The 23,297-nt window shown below is 36.2% G+C and overlaps 3 protein-coding genes and 1 non-coding gene across 4 annotated transcripts; all 4 read right to left on the reverse strand.

The window, feature by feature from the left end:
* Positions 1-950: 950 nt before the first annotated feature.
* trnay-gua lies at positions 951-1,039 on the reverse strand. The gene is given in 2 exon segments: positions 951-986; positions 1,003-1,039. It is a non-coding gene; the product is annotated as a tRNA-Tyr (tRNA).
* A 670-nt stretch (positions 1,040-1,709) lies between these two features.
* Positions 1,710-5,085, reverse strand: LOC119263510 (ladderlectin-like). The gene is made up of 9 exons (XM_037538860.1): positions 5,051-5,085; positions 4,104-4,169; positions 3,643-3,690; positions 3,512-3,553; positions 3,047-3,091; positions 2,834-2,925; positions 2,348-2,473; positions 1,938-2,037; positions 1,710-1,845 (listed from the first exon to the last, which is right to left on the reverse strand). The coding sequence occupies exons 2-9, from the start codon at positions 4,159-4,161 to the stop codon at positions 1,775-1,777; spliced, it is 582 nt and encodes a 193-aa protein (XP_037394757.1). The 5' UTR covers positions 4,162-4,169; positions 5,051-5,085; the 3' UTR covers positions 1,710-1,774.
* A 3,537-nt stretch (positions 5,086-8,622) lies between these two features.
* On the reverse strand, positions 8,623-11,561 carry LOC119263470 (ladderlectin-like). The gene is made up of 8 exons (XM_037538461.1): positions 11,472-11,561; positions 10,996-11,112; positions 10,769-10,816; positions 10,298-10,345; positions 10,110-10,201; positions 9,819-9,944; positions 9,638-9,737; positions 8,623-9,109 (listed from the first exon to the last, which is right to left on the reverse strand). Exons 2-8 carry the CDS (start codon positions 11,054-11,056, stop codon positions 9,042-9,044), a joined length of 543 nt encoding a protein of 180 aa, XP_037394358.1. The 5' UTR covers positions 11,057-11,112; positions 11,472-11,561; the 3' UTR covers positions 8,623-9,041.
* Positions 11,562-17,975: 6,414 nt separating this feature from the next.
* LOC108426747 (ladderlectin-like) lies at positions 17,976-20,844 on the reverse strand. Its single transcript, XM_037538462.1, has 8 exons — positions 20,787-20,844; positions 20,419-20,520; positions 20,192-20,239; positions 19,714-19,761; positions 19,526-19,617; positions 19,173-19,298; positions 18,992-19,091; positions 17,976-18,473 (listed from the first exon to the last, which is right to left on the reverse strand). The coding sequence occupies exons 2-8, from the start codon at positions 20,477-20,479 to the stop codon at positions 18,406-18,408; spliced, it is 543 nt and encodes a 180-aa protein (XP_037394359.1). The 5' UTR covers positions 20,480-20,520; positions 20,787-20,844; the 3' UTR covers positions 17,976-18,405.
* Positions 20,845-23,297: the final 2,453 nt, after the last annotated feature.

The raw sequence follows: 23,297 nt of genomic DNA on the forward strand, positions 1-23,297 counted from the left end.
AGGCAGCCGCAGAAGCTCGTTACCAATATATTTCGAGCTGACCAGAGGTCGCACTAGCGGCATTACGAGGACATGTGGATCTCCACGTGCTGCGGAGCAAGTATATGCCCTGTCCCTATTAGCATTTAGCATACTAGGAGTGTACTAGGAGTCTCAGCTAACTGGTGGAATGGTCAAAGTCTAAATAAAGTCTAGAAGACTGAGCAACAACAACAAAAAAAAACAGATAGATGTACTTATGGAATTTTACCAAGAATAATACCAAGTGATCAATAAAGGGCACATCCAACCTGCCTCAAGAGCGGCCCCTGAACAGTTTCATGTAGCATAGTGATATCAGATTAATGCGTAGTAATTTTAGCTCACATGTAGCAACATTAGTACTATAGCTCTTTACAACCTCGTAATTCAGAGGATTCAGTGGTATTCATGAGAAAAATGTACACAGGACAAAACTAACTTGTCGTTAGTGATATCAATGCTATCCAAAGACAGTGTGCTTGGAAATAATGCTGTGATCTGTATACATCTGGATACATGCTCTGGTCTTTAAATAAACTCTTGTCAGATATTGATCCGAAAACAATTAAGTATTCTTTACCTGAAATCTGGCAGCTGAATTTGACACGAAGCTCGTAAATGCTTAAAAGTGATTATCTGCATTCAACAAATAATGAACTAGTACATTATTAGCTTGGAACCAGTGCTTTAAAAAGTATCGCTTAAAAAACGAGATCTATTCTGATGAGTAATGTACTTATAGTTCCAGATGTAAAGGTTGTGTAGAGAAAAGTTGTATTTATAGGTTAGTTTACGTCATGCACCATGTTGGTAGCCTTGTTTGTGGAACCTTGATTTAAAACTAGGCTGTGCAGGTAGGCGACGCAAGCAAAATACCTTAATTTTCTAAAAATTAGATTCACACAGCTCAAAATGTGAAAAAGTCATCCTCCTTCGAGCCGGATTCGAACCAGCGACCTAAGGATATCTGGTAATTCACCACTACAGTCCTCCGCTCTACCAACTGAGCTATCGAAGGGGGCGATGTCGAGACCTAACGGTCCAGTTCATGAAGGGCTTATTCACAGTCTGATGGTTTGAGAACGTTATACAGAAAACATAGATGTATGCAGTAATATTTGATTAAAGTGTTCTTTTCAATTGGGAAGGACTGAACTGATACAACATAAACCAGTTTACTCCGTGAGGCCGAGAAGAGTTTGCGCTATGAGATCAATACACATTGTTGTGCGTCCAACGTGCCACGTTTTTATTTCATTTCATTTCATTAAAGCAACACACATTATACACATTTAAAAGGGACAACCATTTAAAATAATTATCAATGGCTTGAAGGCAAAAATGTAATCGAATAATTGTCCAGGAAAAGAAGTAAATAATGCCAACGCATGTGGGCCAAATGTGTTAGATGGTTTAAACTAAGATGTCTTGACAGACGCAAACCTGTTTTAGGAGAACTGTTCTCGACACGGTCTGTTCTGTCTTTCCCCCTTTATGTGCTGAATGCTTGCTCTTTCTAAAGCATTATCAGCTCATAAATGTTCCTTACATAAACACATTGCAACAAATGATCACAGTTTTATACATTTTATATTTTTATTTTTCTTAACACATCAGTCAATCAAGTGTTCTCAGAACAAATGCAAAACTACACATACATTAGTACTTCTCACGTTGATATAAAATGAATCTATTTACAGTTATGGGTCAAATGATATTCCTTCATTTTGATGGAAATGTACATATCTGATCTTCAGCAGGTCGCAGGGGTCATAGAACAGAAAAACGCACAGCCACTTGCACAATTTGTGTTTGCCCAGCCAGCTGAAAAGAGAGAGAGAAACTTCAGAAAACACATTTCTGAATGAAAGCAGCCAGCAGTGTCAATGAGCTTTAAACTGGTTATTTAAAGTTACCGGTGGATCTCATGAAGGCACAGGGGTAGCTGGACACGCTGCTCAGTGACTGCCAGTTAGTGTAGAAGAATCCTGCCCTGTCAATCCACAGCCATGTGTTCTATATAAAGCACAATTCACACAGTCACTAGAGGACATCTTAATTCAGCTGTAATTCAACAGTAAATCTTCATTAAAGCATGTGCTATTGAAAACAATTAGACCAATGTGTGACAAGGTCAATAATTTTATTACAAAAACTAATGTTATAAATGATCTAATTATTGAAAAACATTTATTGTTTTTGTGCATTCTCAAACTGGACTCTAATAAGTGGTCATCTATCATATTTATGAGCAGTGCAGGCTTTAAATGTGAAAACTGCACAGGGAAAAGTCAAGCCAATTGCCATCATTGTGTAACCATATTACCTGAAAGTTGTAAGCACCAATCCAAGCGGATGATATACCAGAGATTGTAAGCAAACTCTGGAGGAAGTTATGTTCATCAGGATTCCTCACAGAAGCCAGACTAGCCTGGTTATTCACACAGTGGCTCTGAAGAGAAAGTACATGAATGAAATAAAGGGAAAAAAAAACAGATAACATGAAAATATTATGTGGAGTTGTTACATCTAACCTGTAATGTAAGCCAAATCAAGTTTTATTTGTTTTCTTGTGTTTTATTTCTTCACAACCACTTTTAATGTTTGTAAAGTTTATGTACAAGAGCCACTATTTCCAGCAAATCTTTATTGCTTAAATGTAATTGTTTTCTCCCATGTCTGCTGCAAACGGGCTGCAGTAACAGCATTACTTATCATTTCAAAATGAATGAGTAGGCTAAACTGTTGTAACAACCCCCAGTTATGATTCTGTTTGTAAAAGAAATTCTGGCAAGTGAAGGCAGATATTCACCTCAGCACTAAGCCATGTCATTGTTGTCCTCACAAACAGAAAACAGCGTGCTCCATGTCTAAACCAGCCAGGTGGACAGAACACTGCCCGATCTTTGCACAAAAAGACAAGATGCAACTCTGCTTTAACCATGGTGATTTGGATTTAACAGAAACTTTTAAAAATGCTTTAATCAAAATTAAACATTTTTATTGACTTGGTCAATGAAATTACCTGCAATAAAGTTCACTGGTCCACTCTCTTCGCTCTCATCATCAGCTGTACAGAGAAATTATCTTGATCTAAGGTTTCACACTTAAATGCTCTATATCTATATCTATAATGAGTTTTTGATAGGAATAACAGCTGATATTAAGGAAAACACATTTTTTATTTCTCTGAAGAAGGTGTTAATAATCATATTATAGCACTGATATTTCTGGTAGATATAAAGACCACTCCCAACAATGTATATCTTAAAAATAAACATTCAAATTTAGTATATAATACATTTTGCAACAAAACCCTTCATGTGCTTTTATATTAGTATGTAATGTAGATTGTTGTTAAAATGATGTCAAAGACTGCACAACAAGAAGTAATGTAGGTTGTCTTTGCAATGAACAACTGCAGTTTACTTAGTGGAATAATCCAATGCCATTTTGAACTATTGCATTTATTTGCAGAAGTATGACTGACCTGCAGCAACCAGCTCCTCCACACTCAGTTCACCAGCTTCCCCTGTAAAAATAAACCAAGAGAATGAACATTCTTTAAAATACTACTTTAACTTTTTTCATTAATTTAATTGAGCTTGTTTGTACACGTACCTCCCAGAGAGTGATCTTCCTCTTCATTATCAGCCTTTAGACTTTCTACTAAGAAATATCATTGTAAGGTCAGGACAGCCACGATGTACTTAACCCCTTAAAATCCCAGGCTTATTACATACTAAGGCTTATTATTCGGTAACTGCAGGGACATCAGTGTAAACTAGCTAAACTATTCTTAGGATATAGAAATGTGTAATAAAATGTTTTAAGGCCATTTAAAAGTTTAATCTCCACATCATGCATGTGTGAAAAATAATGTTGCTGTATAGTATAGAAATTATACAAAATTAGAGGTTTACCCATGAAATAGTGTGGTAATAGTCCAGGAGATTTGTTTTAGTAGACAAGTATATATCCCAAACTTGATGTTAATACAAACTTGATATTAATACAAGGTGCAACTGACCAGCCATTGTTTTCTGTACTACAAATACCATATTTTCTTATAAGTCTCTTACCTGTGGTCTGCAGAACAAAGGCAGCACACAGCAGCACAGATACAATCCAGATCTTCATGGTGATGACTGCACTAAAGGAAAATAGGGATGAGAAACAAAGTCATGTTTTCCCCAGAGTGATGCAGTATCAAACAGCTTTAGTTCAACAACCCTATTCCCTGCCTTTCTTTGTGATCTGAGCAGGTAAACACTTCATTAATGAATGTGAAACATAGCAGGTAGATGTACACTACTTTTATAAAAGTCTCCAGTACTGTGTATTTTAGCCCTCAATCCACATGAGACTTAAAGAGGAATTTAGATTTTTCAAAAATCATTTCTACTTAATTAACTGGTGGAGATGTATACAAAGATGCACTGAAAAGAAATTCTTCAGATTTTTTTATAGCGGTGGAGATAGGGACCAGGAATCTTTACAATTCAAACACAGACATTTATTGTTTATTGTTTATTGTATATTTATCCTAAATGACATTTGTTGTCTTCTAAGTTTTATATTCAGTGTTGATGATGATGAAGTGTAAATAGTGATGAATCTGAAAAGCTACATTTTCTCTGGGGACTTTTTTGACTTACAGAACCCTGCTTGTATTAATCCACCATAATGTGATTTGAAAAAAATGGCTTTAGGCCAAAATCTTATCTCAAAACAAAAGTGAAACAACGTCTCTGGTATGAGTAATTTTTTTCCTGTGATGCAGCTTTTAGAGCCATTTATTGCTCTGGAATTCTGGTTCCTCAAGACCAATTTGCACCCTTCTGACTCAGAAAGATTCTTTACAATAGAACATTTCACATCAAACCGCACTGAATGACTTTGTTCAAATTCTAACTTAAATTCTAATTTAGTTATGTGGAAGTTTTGAAAGATCAGTGTAATTCCTCTTTAATGTAGAATTAGAAAAAACAAATTTCTGTGTCAGTGAAGAAAAAGAAGAACTTCCTACCTGCAGGACTACTGGTCAGGTTGTATCTCTCTGGCAGGTTAAGTATAATCTGATGAGATGGCTTTTCAGTGTGCCTTAAATACCACACTGTCCCTATTTTACACTCTCTGTACCAGGAAACAGTCAACAATTATGCTTAGATAACAAGCAATATATATATATTACTTTTCTGTTTTATTGGCCATGTTATTAACTGGCCATGTGTTGCACACTGGCTGTCACTTGCACGTGAGGAGCAAAACGTGTGTGTATACAGTTTTGTTGTCTCAGGAAAAAAAAAATCTCCACAAAATTTTATTCTATCATTAGTTCTGTCTCTGCTAATGATTGCAAATCAGTTTTACTGCACTGTTCTGTTTTTTAACAAGAAGCATTCATTTTGTAACATATTGCTTTATAACGTTTCAGTTCTCAGTGTAGATGGACATATATTCTATTTAATGTATGTAGTGTGTTGTATTATTTCATTATTAATTTGTTGTATACACATGACTGAAATTATTTTAAATCACTCCTTATTTATTTGTATGATGACTTGCATCTAAATCAGCAGCCATGCACACTGAAGTGCTTTGTAAATACTGGAAGACATCAGTCACTCTGCCGCGTTCAGTTTATGACTTAAATGTCTGTTCTCTTTGTAGTTGAGACCTGTAATAAGGAAATTGATAAGCATTTTGTTTTTACACTTCACTCTGACTTGTGGAAACACCCTTAATGACTTCTCATCAATGATTAAATCAGCCTGTGCACCATCACATTTTCAGAAGACTGACTACATAGTTGTACGGGTGGGGGTTGACATGCCTACCACTTGCCATATGCAATACCAAGTTATTAGTACTTCATTTTAGTATTTATATTTTTTAAAGTAGAGAGATGAAACTAGGAGCTCCAATTTTGTTAACTTATTTTTCACTTTTTCACTGGTTAATACTTTTTATCTTTCATTTTGATACATCTACATTGATACATCATATTTGATACATCTAGAACTATCGGGTGTATAAATCTCACTTATGGTTGGAATGAAAATATTGTTTTTAGATATCTTATGTGATATTACACTAATCTAGGGGGCGGAAAGGTGTAGGGGGTGCTTTACAAGGGGGATGGTTTTTGTCATTTTCTTTGACTGGGTTGATGCCAGGCATTCCCTTGTACCCCTCTGCTCTTTTTATTATGTAATCTAAAAGTACCACGTAAAGTCAGTGATAACATCACAGAGGATATGGCATAATAAAATCTGCTGTTTAGTCAACAGACAAAGAAATACTGACTCACTGTGAACCTGTGCAAACATTAACATTTAGACAGTATAAATGCCCAGTTTAGACTAACAGCAACAGATCTGCAATCTAAAAGCTTTAATTCACAAATGATATTTTATACATTACATTATTTCGTTATTCTTCACTTTTAGGTTTATGCCTAAAGACTACTCTTAACTGCTCTTAATGTTTTAACCGGATTGACTAAAATAATCCAGCACTTTTTAACGCAAATGTTCAATGCAGATGAGTCAAATCTGCAGGAGATTTACCTAAAATGTCATTGTTGCTGTACTGGTCATCTTGTGAATCTGACATGTTCAAACTGAATGCTTTCTATCAATGCAGGTGATTGTCTGATACATTACAGTCATTACAGCAGCCCAGCCTGCATGACAGTGGTAGGTGACAGTGTGATGTGTGCCCCCTTATTTAATGAACAATTGAATGATAAATCAAAGTTAATGACCTCTATTTCCATCATAAAACAAAATAATATCTCTTTCACATCCACCTTTGTGCTTGTAGTCATCTTAAATAAAAGTTCTACATGATCACATCAAATTATTTTGAAGAAATGTGTTATATTTGCAATATCATTGCTGGAGAAAACACATGACAACTCAGTGTTTGATTAACTGGGGAAATGGGGAAAGATTTTTTTCTCAGAAAGAGAACAACAGTCATGTTTTTCACAGTTGTTGATTGTTAAATATCACTAGTACTAGTTTCCCTCAATCATGCTCACTTTAGATCTACTCTAAAGTGTAATCCATCTTATTAGGCAGCTGGCGGAACAGGATAAAGATGAGAAGTTAGTGCAGTGTGAGGACTGAGAACTGTAATTCTGAGTTCTGTATAAGTGGCAGAGCAAGCTAGGGGTGTTGAACAGAGAGCTGTCAGTCAAGCTGCTCATTTGCCACGCCCACATAGTTCTCAGGTGTGTCTGATCAGCGTTTTGTAAGCTGTGTTTTATTTTTTATTCCAGCTGTGCTGGATGTTTGATTAACATAACATTTTATGTATCATACAGACATTTGTACCATTCCACTCTGCAATGGATGTCTGCCTCACTGCATCAAGCTTTGGTTTAAACCCTGTATTCGGTCTGTAATATAGACTTTATGAGTAAACATGTACCACGTGTACCCATTGAATAATGTTCCAATGACCAATAAATGACCAATACTTGTCACCATACATCTCTCCTCTTGATGTAAACTTGGTGGTCCTAATAGTGGGTAAGGGATCCGTAAGCATTTCCAAACCAGTCACAAGGCTGACATCTCCTTCCCACACAAAACAGGTTCTGAGTCAGAGAAACTTAGCGAGTTTCTTTTTTCTTTTTTCATCCAGGCACTGTCACATGAAAGCTGGATAATGACTTCTGTGAGTTTAGGAGCTGGCTAGCCGGCCCACACAGTTCTCAGACTGCGTCTGGTCAGCGTTGTTAAGTCGTATTCCATGACATTAATGTCTTATATTTTTCATTCAGATTTTGCTGGATGTCTATTATAACACTCAGGTTTTAGGGTCGTGCAAACATTCTTGTTATTTTACTTTTTTTAATTTTTATTACTTTTACAAACATTTTTACTTTTCCACCTCCAAAAGTTCCACTCCAGACTAGGAGTTGGGGGCTGGGATGAAGTGAAAAATCCTGCTCAAAAAGCATATAATTGCCATCTAGCGTTCAGAGTGGGTATAACACCCTTACGTTTTCCGGAGAACACTAGGCCTCGTTCACTAGGCCTCATTCTTAAAACCCACTTATGCAGTTTTCACGAAGATTCCGTCAGTCACCAATGTTTTCTCATTTAGGATTTGTTCTTAGTTAAGAATAGAATCTACACATTCTCGGGGGCACAAAGGTGTGAACAGTTCTGCAGTTTAAGAACGCATCATGAATCTGACATAGACCTTTTCTTAGGACCTTTCTCAAGAGCAAGTGAGAAAAGAAAACATCTAGACAGATATTGATGAATAAGTGTGATTATCTTTAGATAAATATCCCCCAAAACCTCTCTTCAGAGAATTATATCAAGAAGACACATCAAGATAATTATCTCAATATATTATCATATATAATGTTTTTGTTTGCCATTGTCCAGAAAACCCATATCCTTTTGTCCAGATGTCCTTTTACAGGCAGCTCCTCTCACTTAACACAAGCTCACTCAGTCTTTAATGTTTACTGAAATGTGTCGCCCCCTCAGCTGATTTGGACGCTTTTTTTCTTTTTTTTCTTTTTGGCATCGCCCCAGTACTTCAAAAAGCAAAAGGCATGAAAGCTTTTAGGGGTTGAGTGCATACTGAAGAAATTTATTAAAAACAAAGACTACCCAGGTACACAGTATTAAAATACTGACAATAACACAGACATAGCCATAATTATCAATGCAGTTCAGAATTGCATAATATTGTTCTGCGTTAGTCCTGCGATGGACTGGTGACCTGTCCAGGGCGTATCCTGCCTTCCGCCCATTGACCGCTGGGATAGGCTCCATCACCCCCCCACGACCCTGAGGGAGAAGCGGCTTAGAAAATGTGTGTGTGTGTGTGTTCTGTGTTATCTGAGAAAGTACTTTAGATTGTTGTTGTACACCTTTAAATAACATTTAGGTTTTCTGTCATAGAAACATGGGAAGAAGCCATTGTTGAGTTCATTCTACCTCAGTAAAAAATTTAACGCTAAAAGTTTCATTTTTAGCGTAGGTTGTTTAGCACTGTGGGATCCTGACACAGAAAAATGTTAGTGTGGTTGCACAGTTCGTGTTTGCCCATCCAGCTGTAAAAAAAGAAAAAAAATATTTCCATTTAAAGTCTGATCACTGTTTCATACTTTACTGTATGACTTCCTGCTACAGTAGGTATTAGATATAATAGCCATAAATGTGATTAAGAGATCTCATTGATAAATAAGAATAAATAGGTCCAAAACAAGTTAGTAACATACAAGACTAGAACCTAGTCAGTATTGTCATATCCTTTAATGTTGTGGCAAGATTTTTTGACCAACTGTAGTAAAATGCATAAACAGTGGCAATAAAAAGTGACAATTTTCTTCACTATAGTAACACCATCACTTGGGACAACAAATTCTAAATGATATAATTTATAACTGTTTTTGCCTCACATAAAAGCAATAATACCATTATTAATATATAATACAGAAATAAAAAGTCAGAACTTTATTATGAAATCATTATAAAAATGAATTTTAAATGTTTTATTAATATCATAAGACCTCACATGTTTCAATAATGCAACTGAAGCAGGTAACTGCTGCTTTTACAGTTATAGTGAAGGTTCTTACCTTGTGTCTGCAGGTAAGCGCAGGGGTTGCTGGACACGCTGCTCAGTGACTGCCAGTTACTGTAGTAGAATCCTGCTCTGTCAATCCACATCCATGTGTTCTGGAGAGAAAAGACTGTGTTACACTAAAGCCAGTATTACAGCTGTATGTGCAGTTTAACATTAACTTCATAAATCATCACCTGGAAGTTGAATGCACCAATCCATGCAGATGTCTGACCTCCGAGGTCAGCCAGATTCTGCAGGAACTGATACTCAGCTGGACTCTGGACAGATGCTAGACTGCCCTGCTGACTGACACAGTGGTTCTAGAGAGAGAGAGAGATAGAGAGAGAGAGAACTCAGCTAAACTAAGTTAATAGATATTTGAACTTTTATTTTTCCCTCCAGTCAACTGTGTGGTGAAACTGACTCAGATGCAGATCTACCGTTGCACTCATGAAGGCTGGAACTGAGACTACAACACATATTACCTCTGCGTTGAGCCAGGACATCCGAGACTTGACCAGCAGAAAACAGCGGGAGCCGTGCCTGAACCAACCAGTAGGACACTGGACAAAAGTAGCTGTGAAAGACAGTATAATCATTGTTGAGCATCACTCATTGTTAGGAAACCGCAGGTTATCAGAGAACTTCGAAGGACAGAGTGATTTTTCATTACCTATATCTGCAACTTCAGCTGCGTCTCCAACTACAGGCTCAAATTCAGCTAAGAGAAAAGGGCAATGGTAAGAATGTGTGTAAGCATGTTCATTTAAACACAAAGTGATGTTAACAGCTCAGAGGTGAAAATATATCAATATGATTTATTAATTCTTATTCTATTTATCTATGTATTCTACCTATTATACTTAAAATGTACATATGTCTACTTTGTGTTTGTGCACATACACAGATATTATTCCTTAATCAAATAAAAATATGTGATAATGTTCTTATAAGAGCAATGCACATTAAAGACATTTTAAATGCTAAAGGGGCATCAGATTCTGAAGTAAAAATGCAATGTTCCATGATTGATATTTTAAAATCAAAATGAACACATTATCAAAATGTCAGACATAAAAAATAGGATAGACTGCTTGTATCGCCGTTGCTTGAAACATTAACATAGTAAAGTCCAGAAACAAACCTGGAGCAGGGTCCGGTTGCTGGTCATTAACAGGCTCAACAGCTTCATCTACATCAAGAAAACGAATAAATCAGTGTGTAAGCAATGCCGCTATGAGCTTCTTCAGTTGTAGCACTCATCCTTAGTTACAGACAAATGGGGCCACTACAATAAACAAAAGACGCTGAACATCCTGATGTATTTTATAAACATCCTATGAGTTGGTATAAATGTGAAGTGCTGCTCACCAGCTGGAGCTCCGTGACTAAAGCTGATACAAAAAAGACACAGCAGAACCAAAGTGTTCATGGTAATGGCAGTGATGATGATGATGATGATGATGATGATGACGAAGGCAGTCTTGTCTGACAGAGAAAAGAAAGAAAGATAAAGGTAAGTTGAGGTTATTGCACATTTAGCTACCTAAGTCATGCATAATTTACCACATAACAAGCAGAGCAACAGTGACTAAAACCTTTCTTAAATCTGCTACAGAGACTCCAGACTCTTCTTATTTGCACTGAATTTATAAGTGAATGTGATGTCAATTATATCATAAAGACTTTGCAATCTGGAGAACTGAAAAAAAGAGTTTGAGTAAATCAGGGTAAAGAATTTAAAGAGACAAAAGTGTCAGTGAAAAGAGAAAGGTTAATGTCACATATATACTATGTGAAAAACTTGAAACTTAAACTTGAAGAGAACAGAAATAATGAACACTGACCTGTGAATCAACCTGTGAGTCTCGCAGGTCTGTGCTGACAGTTTGAGACGTGCAGACTTTTATACTCTCTAAACCCCCATAATACCCAGAATACACTTTCACTTTTATTTTTTGGGTCATTTATCAGGTAAATCTGCTGACTAAAATGCTGAGTTTATCATATCATGCCCCACAGTATTATCACTGATTTCATTCACACAACCTGCTTGATTGTGACCATCATAAAAGTCTTTCTTAGACTTAAATTGGCACATATGTTCACAGTTTACTGAAAATGAGATGCTATCATTGATGAGAAGTAATAAAGATTTTCAGCTGTAAAACTGATGTTGTGAAAGTCTTTATCTATGTTTTTATTACTGAAGGACAACAGGCACATAAATCATAAGTAGAACACAACTGCAGAGTAACTGGAGTCTACACTGTATTTACAAACCATGTGTTAAAATAAGTGTAATCTTAAATAAATGTTATAAAAATCTATGTTTGGACCTGGCTTAACAAATCAGGAAAGTTAACCAGGTTATACATGTTACGTCTACAGTACGGTACGAAGAACATTCAGTAGCAAAGCACCCAGGAAAGGCCTAAACATTTGTTTAAGTACATAAAAAAAAAATCAAGGATTTTAGGTTTATCTGTAAAACTGAAAACTGAAAAGGCAGGAAAGAAATCAGTTTCTCCTGGATCAGTGGGTGTCCTTAGCGCCCAAATGTTTATTCATTGTTGTTAAAAGGAAAGGTGATGCAATACAGCAGTAAACATGCTTCTGTCCCAGGTATTTTGGAACATGTTGCAGGCATCATATTGCATTTAGTATATACGTACAGTATATATGTGATGGCAGTACCCAGGAATCCAGGAGGATAATCGGCTTAGATTGTGTGTGTGTGTGTGTGTGTGTGTTTGTGTGTGTTTGTGTGTGTATATTTCATCAAGAAAACATTAACTATTGTGTTTTTGTAATATTTTAATTTAATACAGCTTAAAAAGGGTTGACTAGCATTGCTTTCTCTTTTAATAGACATTTCACATATTCTCCCATCTTCTTTGGAACTGTTTTATTATACAGTGCACATGGATTTAGATAGTAAGTTCATTCATCATATCTCTCTACACATGAAGACTTTAAATGTTGTAAAACCTTATGTAAAAATCATTAATATCTTAGAATGAATGTGTACATTAACTACAGAATCTTCACACTATCATCTAACTGTTTAAATACATTTAAAGGATTATCACCACTGACAGAGGTTTTTTCACCTACAGTTACTGGAATGCACATAAATGTTGGCTGGTATTTATCAGATACCATTAGACCTGTTTTACAAACCATTAAACCCTGTTAAAAGTTATACCTCTATTAGTACATTAGCACAACATAATATACCATAAAACATGTTTAATGGCTTTCTGTGTTATCTACAAAGTCTGTTTGTAATTGTTACATAATCACAATCAGACTGTTTCCTAGTGCAAAGAGTGCAACAGATGGGAAATTGTGTTGTAGAAAGAACAGTGTGAACCTCACTCATCATATTACTCTCAACCCATGGAAGACATTTGATCCGTCATCTTGTGGGAAGAATTTGTCTGTCTTTCTCACTGACACTGAAATTAGTTTATTTTAACTAAACCCAGTGTTTGTCCTGGGCACGTTGATGTGCTACAAGTGACTCTTTTAAACATGATCAATATTTATTTATTGCATTACTATTAATACAATTATTATTAATAATAATTATTATTAATTATTATTGTTAAACTCTGAATGCTTGTGCTTTTTTAAAAATAAAGAATTTGAATGTCTGGGAACTTTTGTTGTTTGTGAGCAAATAGTTTGTAAATGCATAAGCATCATGTTTATAATCAATATACAGTGGAAAGCAAACATTTGCATGCTCCTTTGCCACTGTGTATTGTTAAGTGAGTAGAAGATTAACTTTTTTTTTGAACATTTTTTCAACATTTTAAGCAAGGTTAGTGTATTATTTTCATTTTGTACCATTGTAGAATAAAAAAGAGCACCATGCAAACATTACTGTTTTTAAGCAAGATTACTTTTTAATTTCCATCCATCCATCCATCCATCCATTGTCTAAACCACTTATCCTTCTCTGTTATGGAGGGTGATGGAGCCTATTCCAGTGTTCGTTGGGCAGAAGGCAGGAAACACCCTGGACAGGCTGTCAGTCCATCGCAGGGCAGACATATACATTCACACACACATTCATATCTAAGGCCAATTTAGCATCTCCAATTGGTCTGACTGTCTTTTGCCTGTTGGAGGAAACCCAAACAAACACAGGGAGAACACAGGGAGAAAACTCCACACAGAAAGGGCCTTGGTTGCATGGGTTGTGTATCGAACCCAGGGTCTTCTTGCTGTGAGGCATAACTTTAAATGTGTCCTAAAGTCTGAAAATCAGAATGTGTAACCTTAAGAATAGTGACTACCAAAACACTTATTCTGCAATTCAATGAACCTTTTTATGTTTTAATAAAAATATTATGATTTTTTTGTACAGCTGTTTAAAGCTGTGTTTGCTAGTCATTCTAGTTAGTGACAAAACAGTATGTTCAATTATTTGTTTGAATAAAATAAACAGTGTTTTTAACTCTGACTCTGAACCAAACCAGAATGATCCTTATACAAACTAAATTGAAAACTTTATTGCGACTAATGTATTTAAATGAGGTGAAGAATATTAATTCTAAAAAGAATAATAACCATTGAACCACGTGAAATTTGTTAAACCATGTGATGATTTTGCATATTGCTTAATTTTGCCAAGTCACTGACAAAACACATTTAAAATAGACAACTATTGGAGCACTATCAACAGTGACTTTGGAGCTCAGTTAAAATGAGTTAAAATTACTGTTTTCTGCATCATATGAAGTTTATCAAATCAAATATATCATCTTTTTTGACATGGTATCATGGAATAACCTTCCTGCTAATGTTCGGGAATCAGACACAGCCCCAATCTTCAAGTCTAGGCTAAAAACTTATTTGTACAGTCAAGCATTTGGTGACTAGTCTTCCCTGTCCGGTCTAGACCTACTGGAGTCTACACTGCTCTGTTTTAGTGTAATCTGTGGTCAGCCACTCTTTACAGTACTAACTCTGTTTTTTCTTCTCCTTTCTCTGCCGAGCTGATCAGCTGCCCATCCTGTGCGCCTGATGCTGTTGCCTCTACTGCCTTGATTGGTGCCGCTGCTCACCAGCCTTCTGGACCGGTTTGACCACCACTGAGCTTCTTGCTGTACAGCGCTGTGCAGTCCTCACCCTCAGATCTTTCTTTTCCCACTTTACTATAATACTTCATACTAATAATGTTTGCTATCCGGTGTCGACCATAGGAGGATGGGTTCCCCTTCTGAGTCTTGGTTCCTCTCAAGGTTTCTTCCTCTTTTAGGGAGTTTTTCCTTGCCACCGTCACCGCTGGCTTGCTCATGGGGGCTCGGACCCGGATTTTCTTTCTTCTTTTCTCTTCTCTCTGTAATAATGATTGTTCTGTAAAGCTGCTTTGTGACAACACCTGTTGTAAAAAGCGTTATATAAATAAATTTTGCTTGCTTGCTTGCTTGCATGGAAGTTTGGTGAATCTTGTTGCTGCACAGGTAAAAATTAGTGTATTTTTATTTTTTATAGATTTTATATAGTAGATCATTTTTGAGTTTTTTACCAACATACACAAACCTGTGGCCCACATCTGGCACAGCTATATCCTCTCTGCAGGGTAATTCAAAAAGATTTATGTGATTTCAAAGTACCATATTTTTAAAAATGTGAGGCACCTAGGAACCACACACCAGTTGAAAGAGGGGGTCATGGAGTTTCTGACTATCACCAGAAGATGGCTCCCTTCAATAAGCGAGGAAATGGAGACCCCTGAGCAGTAAACGTTTTGCGTTTTTCACTTCAATAAGAGTGAATTCATCATAACCGTGCAACATGATTTTCATCAGCAGTGAAGTTCCAACAGCTTAGAGTATTCGTCATTGGTTCCACAACACTGGATGATCTCTGAAATTGCACTGAAAGAGCTGTGAGTACAGTGACACCCAACATGCTCAATCGAGTATGGGATGAATTTGATTACGTTGATATTGTAAAACAATAAAATTACATAATAAATTGTATACTCAATTAAACCAGTACAGTTTACTGCATTGTTCTGTAATGATTTAATAAATAATTTTGAAATCAGATGAATCTTTTAGAATAACCCTGTATTTCTATTCTATCATAATTTTGTTTTTTTTTATGATCTATTATCTATTATCTTTTATTATCTTTTTATTATCATTATTTATCAATCTTCTGATTTTATAAAATGAGCATGTCACTAAATAACCCTCTGTTTTTATCTCAACAGTTTTGATTTTAGTGGTTGTGTGTACAAGCTTTTTGCTTACTGGCAAAAAAAGTTGCCAGATATTCAAATCCAATTTTATAAAAAGTCACAGGAAACAATTTGGGTCCAATAACTTCAGTTAGAATAAACTAATTTCGGTCTCAGTGAGAAAACACAGTATTTGTGCTCTAATGTGGTTTGTGAATACAGACAGAAATACAGCTTTAACTCCGTTTACTTTGCTATTGTGTTCTACTTATGACTTATGTGCCTCTTTTCTCTGTAGTTCATTCCAGTAATGAGAAAATGGATGAAGTCTTTCACAACATCAGTTTCACAGGTGAAAATCTTTATTATATCTCATAATCAATTATGTCAGGTTTTACATAATCACATTTTCAGTAAACTATGAACATACGTGCCAATTGTGTCTAAAGAAGACTTTTATGATGGTCACAATCTAGCAGGTTGTGTGAATGAAGATATCATGATATGATCAACTCTGCCAGCAGAGTCAGCAGATTTACCTGATCAATGACCCATTAAAGTGAAAGTGTATCCTGGGTGTTAAGGGGGGTTTAGAGAGTATAAAACTCTGCACCTCTCAAACTGTCAGCAAAGACCTGCAAGACTCACAGGTTGATTCACAGGTCTGCGTTCATTGTTTCTGTTCTCTTCAGGTTTAATTTGTAGTATCTGCTTTTAGTTTTTTCCAACTATATAATGTGAGGTCATCTTTTGTGACACTTTTGTGCCTTTAACCTTTAAAATCTCAGTATCATATATTAAGGTTTAATATTTTACAACACCAAGGAGTTCAATGCAAACTGTCTGATGTATTATTAGGTTATTAGGTTATAGAAGTGTGTAATGAGACTTCAAGGCCATCAGCAAGCCCTGACAATTTAAGGGGTAGAAGTCTTCAACCTGATTTACTCCAGCTCTTTTTTTAGTTCTCTTTCTGATACTAGGTTGCCAGAAAGTACCACATGTACCCATTGAATAATGTTCCAATGACCAATAAATGACCAATACTTGTCACCATACATCTCTCCTCTTGATGTAAACTTGGTGGTCCTAATAGTGGGTAAGGAATCCGTAAGCATTTCCAAACCAGTCACAAGGCTGACATCTCCTTCCCACACAAAACAGGTTCCGAGTCAGAGAAACTTAGCGAGTTTCTTTTTTCTTTTTTCATCCAGGCACTGTCACATGAAAGCTGGATAATGACTTCTGTGAGTTTAGGAGCTGGCTAGCCGGCCCACACAGTTCTCAGACTGCGTCTGGTCAGCGTTGTTAAGTCGTATTCCATGACATTAATGTCTTATATTTTTAATTCAGATTTTGCTGGATGTCTATTATAACACTCAGGTTTTAGGGTCGTGCAAACATTCTTGTTATTTTACTTTTTTTATTTTTATTACTTTTACAAACATTTTTACTTTTCCACAACCAAAAGTTCCACTCCAGACTAGGAGTTGGGGGCTGGGATGAAGTGAAAAATCCTGCTCAAAAAGCATATAATTGCCATCTAGCGTTCAGAGTGGGTATAACACCCTTACGTTTTCCGGAGAACACTAGGCCTCGTTCACTAGGCCTCATTCTTAAAACCCACTTATGCAGTTTTCACGAAGATTCCGTCAGTCACCAATGTTTTCTCATTTAGGATTTGTTCTTAGTTAAGAATAGAATCTACACATTCTCGGGGGCACAAAGGTGTGAACAGTTCTGCAGTTTAAGAACGCATCATGAATCTGACATAGACCTTTTCTTAGGACCTTTCTCAAGAGCAAGTGAGAGAAGAAAACATCTAGACAGATATTGATGAATAAGGGTCATTATCTTTAGATAAATATCCCCCAAAACCTCTCTTCAGAGAATTATATGAAGAAGACACATCAAGATAATTATCTCAATATATTATCATATATAATGTTTTTGTTTGCCATTGTCCAGAAAACCCATATCCTTTTGTCCAGCTGTCCTTTTTCAGGCAGCTCCTCTCACTTAACACAAGCTCACTCAGTCTTTAATGTTTACCGAAATGTGTCGCCCCCTCAGCTGATTTGGACGCTTTTTTTCTTTTTTTTCTTTTTGGCATCGCCCCAGTACTTCAAAAAGCAAAAGGCATGAAAGCTTTTAGGGGTTGAGTGCATACTGAAGAAATTTATTAAAAACAAAGACTACCCAGGTACACAGTATTAAAATACTGACAATAACATAGACATAGCCATAATTATCAATGCAGTTCAGAATTGCATAATATTGTTCTGTGTTAGTCCTGCGATGGACTGGTGACCTGTCCAGGGCGTATCATGCCTTCCGCCCAATGACCGCTGGGATAGGCTCCATCACCCCCCCACGACCCTGAGGGAGAAGCGGCTTAGAAAATGTGTGTGTGTGTGTGTGTGTGTGTTCTGTGTTATCTGAGAAAGTACTTTAGATTGTTGTTGTACACCTTTAAATAACATTTAGGTTTTCTGTCATAGAAACATGGGAAGAAGCCATTGTTGAGTTCATTCTACCTCAGTAAAAAATTTAACAGTTTCATTTTTAGCGTAGGTTGTTTAGCACTGTGGGATCCTGACACAGAAAAATGCTAGTGTGGTTGCGCAGTTCGTGTTTGCCCATCCAGCTGTAAAAAAAGGAAAAAAATATTTCCATTTAATACTTTCATACTTTACTGCATGACTTCCTGCTACAGTAGGTATTAGATATAATAGCCATAAATGTGATCAAGAGATCTCATTGATAAATAAGAATAAATAGGTCCAAAACAAGTTAGTAACATACAAGACTAGAACCTAGTCAGTATTGTCATATCCTTTAATGTTGTGCCAAGATGTTTTGACCAACTGTAGTAAAATGCATAAACAGTGGCAATAAAAAGTGACAATTTTCTTCACTATAGTAACACCATCACTTGGGACAACAAATTCTAAATGATATAATTTATAACTGTTTTCGCCTCACATAAAAGCAATAATACCATTATTGATATATAATACAGAAATAAAAAGTCAGAACTTTATTATGAAGTCATTATAAAAATGAATTTTAAATGTTTTATTAATATCATAAGACCTCACATGTTTCAATAATGCAACTGAAGCAGGTAACTGCTGCTTTTACAGTTATAGTGAAGGTTCTTACCTTGTGTCTGCAGGTAAGCGCAGGGGTTGCTGGACACGCTGCTCAGTGACTGCCAGTTACTGTAGTAGAATCCTGCTCTGTCAATCCACATCCATGTGCTCTGGAGAGAAAAGACTGTGTTACACTAAAGCCAGTATTACAGCTGTATGTGCAGTTTAACATTAACTTCATAAATCATCACCTGGAAGTTGAATGCACCAATCCAAGCAGATGTCTGGCCTCCGAGGTCAGCCAGACTCTGCAGGAACTGATACTCAGCTGGACTCTGGACAGAGGCTAGACTGCCCTGCTGACTGACACAGTGGTTCTAGAGAGAGAGAGAGAGAGAGAGAGAGAGAGAGAGAGAGAGAGAGAGAGAGAGAGAGAGAGAGAGAGAGAGAGAGAGAGAGAGAGAGAGAGAACTCAGCTAAACTAAGTTAATAGATATTTGAACTTTTATTTTTCCCTCCAGTCAACTGTGTGGTGAAACTGACTCAGATGCAGATCTACCGTTGCACTCATGAAGGCTGGAACTGAGACTACAACACATATTACCTCTGCGTTGAGCCAGGACATCCGAGACTTGACCAGCAGAAAACAGCGGGAGCCGTGCTTGAACCAACCAGTAGGACACTGGAAAAAAGTAGCTGTGAAAGACAATATAATCATTGTTGAGCATCACTCATTGTTAGGAAACCGTAGGTTATCAGAGAACTTCGAAGGACAGAGTGATTTTTCATTACCTATATCTGCAACTTCAGCTGCGTCTCCAACTACAGGCTCAAATTCAGCTAAGAGAAAAGGGCAATGGTAAGAATGTGTGTAAGCATGTTCATTTAAACACAAAGTGATGTTAACAGCTCAGAGGTGAAAATATATCAATATGATTTATTAATTCTTATTCTATTTATCTATGTATTCTACCTATTATACTTAAAATGCACACAGTACATATGTCTATTTTCTGTTTGTGCACATACACAGATATTATTCCTTAATCAAATAAAAATATGTGATAATGTTCTTATAAGAGCAATGCACATTAAAGACATTTTAAATGCTAAAGGGGCATCAGATTCTGAAGTAAAAATGCAGTGTTCCAAGATTGATATTTTAAAATCAAAATGAACACATTATCAAAATTTCAGACATAAAAAATAGGATAGACTGCTTGTATCACCGTTGCTTGAAACATTAACATAGTAAAGTCCAGAAACAAACCTGGAGCAGGGTCCGGTTGCTGGTCATTAATAGGCTCAACAGCTTCATCTACATCAAGAAAACGAATAAATCAGTGTGTAAGCAATGCCGCTATGAGCTTCTTCAGTTGTAGCACTCATCCTTAGTTACAGACAAATGGGGCCACTACAATAAACAAAAGACGCTGAACATCCTGATGTATTTTATAAACATCCTATGAGTTGGTATAAATGTGAAGTGCTGCTCACCAGCCGGAGCTCCGTGACTAAAGCTGATACAAAAAAGACACAGCAGAACCAAAGTGTTCATGGTGATGGCAGTGATGATGATGATGACGAAGGCAGTCTTGTCTGACAGAGAAAAGAAAGAAAGATAAAGGTAAGTTGAGGTTATTGCACATTTAGTTAGCTAAGTCATGCATAATTTACCACATAACAAGCAGAGCAACAGTGACTAAAACCTTTCTTAAATCTGCTACAGAGACTCCAGACTCTTCTTATTTGCACTGAATTTATAAGTGCAGACTTTGCAATCTGGAGAACTGAAAACTATGTGAAAATCTAAAAGCAGATACTACAACTTAAACTTGAAGAGAACAGAAATAATGAACACTGACCTGTGAATCAACCTGTGAGTCTCGCAGGTCTGTGCTGACAGTTTGAGACGTGCAGACTTTTATACTCTCTAAACCCCCATAATACCCAGGATACACTTTCACTTTAATGGGTCATTGATCAGGTAAATCTGCTGACTAAAATGCTGAGTTCATCATATCATGCCCCACAGTATTATCACTGATTTCATTCACACAACCTGCTTGATTGTGACCATCATAAAAGTCTTTCTTAGACTTAAATTGGCACATATGTTCACAGTTTACTGAAAATGAGATGTTATCATTGATGAGAAGTAATAAAGATTTTCAGCTGTAAAACTGATGGTGTGAAAGTCTTTATCTATGTTTTTATTACTGAAGGACAAAAGGCTCATAAATCATAAGTAGAACACAACTGCAGAGTCTACACTGTATTTACAAACCATGTGTTAAAATAAGTGTAATCTTAAATAAGTGTTATAATAATCTATGTTTGGACCTGGCTTAACAAATCAGGAAAGTTAACCAGGTTATACATGTTACCTCTACAGTATGGTACGATGAACATTCAGTAGCAAAGCACCCAGGAAAGGCCTAAACATTTGTTTAAGTACATAAAAAAAAAATCAAGGATTTTAGGTTCATCTGTAAAACTGAAAAGAGAGGAAAGAAATCAGTTTCTCCTGGATCAGATGGGTGTCCTTAGTGCCCAAATGTTTATTCATTGTTGTTAAAAGGAAAGGTGATGCAATACAGCAGTAAACATGCTTCTGTCCCAGGTATTTTGGAACATGTTGCAGGCATCATATTGAATTTAGTATATATGTACAGCCCTGTGATGGCAGTACCCAGGTAATCCAGGAGGATAATTGGCTTAGATTGTGTGTGTGTGTGTGTGTGTGTGTGTGTGTGTGTGTGTGTGTGTGTGTGTGTGTGTGTGTGTGTGTGTGTTTGTGTGTGTTTGTGTGTGTATATTTCATCAAGAAAACATTAACTATTGTGTTTTTGTAATATTTTAATTTAACACAGCTTAAAGAGGGTGCACTAGCATTGCTTTCTCTTTTAATAGACATTTCACATATTCTCCCATCTTCTTTGGAACTGTTTTATTATACAGTGCACATGGATTTAGATAGTAAGTGCATTCATCAAATCTCTCTACACATGAAAACTTTAAATGTTGTAAAACCTTAAGTAAAAATCATTAATATCTTATGATCATAAAATCATTAATTATTAATATCATTAACTACAGAATCTTCACACTATCATCTAACTGTTTAAATACATTTAAAGGATTATCACCACTGACAGAGGTTTTTTCACCTACAGTTACTGGAATGCACATAAATGTTGGCTGGTATTTATCAGATACCATTTGACCTGTTTTACAAACCATTAAACACTGTTAAAAGTTATACCCCTATTAGCAAATAATATACCATAAAACATGTTTTATGGCTTTCTGTGTTATCTACAAAGTCTGTTTGTAATTGTTACATAATCACAATCAGTGCTTTTTTTAAAAATAAAAAATTTGAATGTCTGGGAACTTTTGTTGTTTGTGAGCAAATAGTTTGTAAATGCATAAGCACCATGTTGATAATCAATATACAGTGGAAAGCAAACATTTGCATGCTCCTTTGCCACTGTGTATTGTTAAGTGAGTAGAAGATTAACTTTTTTTTTTGAACATTTTTTTCAACATTTTAAGCAAGGTTAGTGTATTATTTTCATTTTGTACCATTGTAGAATAAAAAAGAGCACCATGCAAACATTACTGTTTTTAAGCAAGATTACTTTTTAATTTCCATCCATCCATTGTCTAAACCACTTATCCTTCTCTGTTATGGAGGGTGATGGAGCCTATTCCAGTGTTCGTTGGGCAGAAGGCAGGAAACACCCTGGACAGGCTGTCAGTCCATCGCAGGGCAGACATATACATTCACACACACATTCATATCTAAGGCCAATTTAGCATCTCCAATTGGTCTGACTGTCTTTTGCCTGTTGGAGGAAACCCAAACAAACACAGGGAGAACACAGGGAGAAAACTCCACACAGAAAGGGCCTTGGTTGCATGGGTTGTGTATCGAACCCAGGGTCTTCTTGCTGTGAGGCATAACTTTAAATGTGTCCTAAAGTCTGAAAATCAGAATGTGTAACCTTAAGAATAGTGACTACCAAAACACTTATTCTGCAATTCAATGAACCTTTTTATGTTTTAATAAAAATATTATGATTTTTTTGTACAGCTGTTTAAAGCTGTGTTTGCTAGTCATTCTAGTTAGTGACAAAACAGTATGTTCAATTATTTGTTTGAATAAAATAAACAGTGTTTTTAACTCTGACTCTGAACCAAACCAGAATGATCCTTATACAAACTAAATTGAAAACTTTATTGCAACTAATGTATTTAAATGAGGTGAAGAATATTAATTCTAAAAAGAATAATAACCATTGAACCACGTGAAATTTGTTAAACCATGTGATGATTTTGCATATTGCTTAATTTTGCCAAGTCACTGACAA

This window comes from Pygocentrus nattereri, chromosome 5, assembly GCF_015220715.1.
Source record: "Pygocentrus nattereri isolate fPygNat1 chromosome 5, fPygNat1.pri, whole genome shotgun sequence".
Classification (NCBI taxonomy): domain Eukaryota; kingdom Metazoa; phylum Chordata; class Actinopteri; order Characiformes; family Serrasalmidae; genus Pygocentrus; species Pygocentrus nattereri.

Excerpts from the sequence above, each read along its gene's own strand:
- LOC108426747 (XM_037538462.1), bottom strand. The coding sequence starts at position 20,479 with ATGAACACTTTGGTTCTGCTGTGTCTTTTTTGTATCAGCTTTAGTCAC. Across the intron at positions 19,299-19,525 it reads TGTCCTGGCTCAACGCAGAG|AACCACTGTGTCAGTCAGCA; the intron begins GTAATATGTGTT and ends CTCTCTCTCTAG. Across the intron at positions 19,092-19,172 it reads TTGGTGCATTCAACTTCCAG|AGCACATGGATGTGGATTGA; the intron begins GTGATGATTTAT and ends TTTTCTCTCCAG.
- LOC119263470 (XM_037538461.1), bottom strand. The coding sequence starts at position 11,056 with ATGAACACTTTGGTTCTGCTGTGTCTTTTTTGTATCAGCTTTAGTCAC. Across the intron at positions 10,817-10,995 it reads TAGTCACGGAGCTCCAGCTG|ATGAAGCTGTTGAGCCTGTT; the intron begins GTGAGCAGCACT and ends TTCTTGATGTAG. Across the intron at positions 10,346-10,768 it reads GCAACCGGACCCTGCTCCAG|CTGAATTTGAGCCTGTAGTT; the intron begins GTTTGTTTCTGG and ends CTTTTCTCTTAG.
- LOC119263510 (XM_037538860.1), bottom strand. The coding sequence starts at position 4,161 with ATGAAGATCTGGATTGTATCTGTGCTGCTGTGTGCTGCCTTTGTTCTG. Across the intron at positions 2,474-2,833 it reads TGACATGGCTTAGTGCTGAG|AGCCACTGTGTGAATAACCA; the intron begins GTGAATATCTGC and ends CTTTCTCTTCAG. Across the intron at positions 2,038-2,347 it reads TTGGTGCTTACAACTTTCAG|AACACATGGCTGTGGATTGA; the intron begins GTAATATGGTTA and ends TGCTTTATATAG.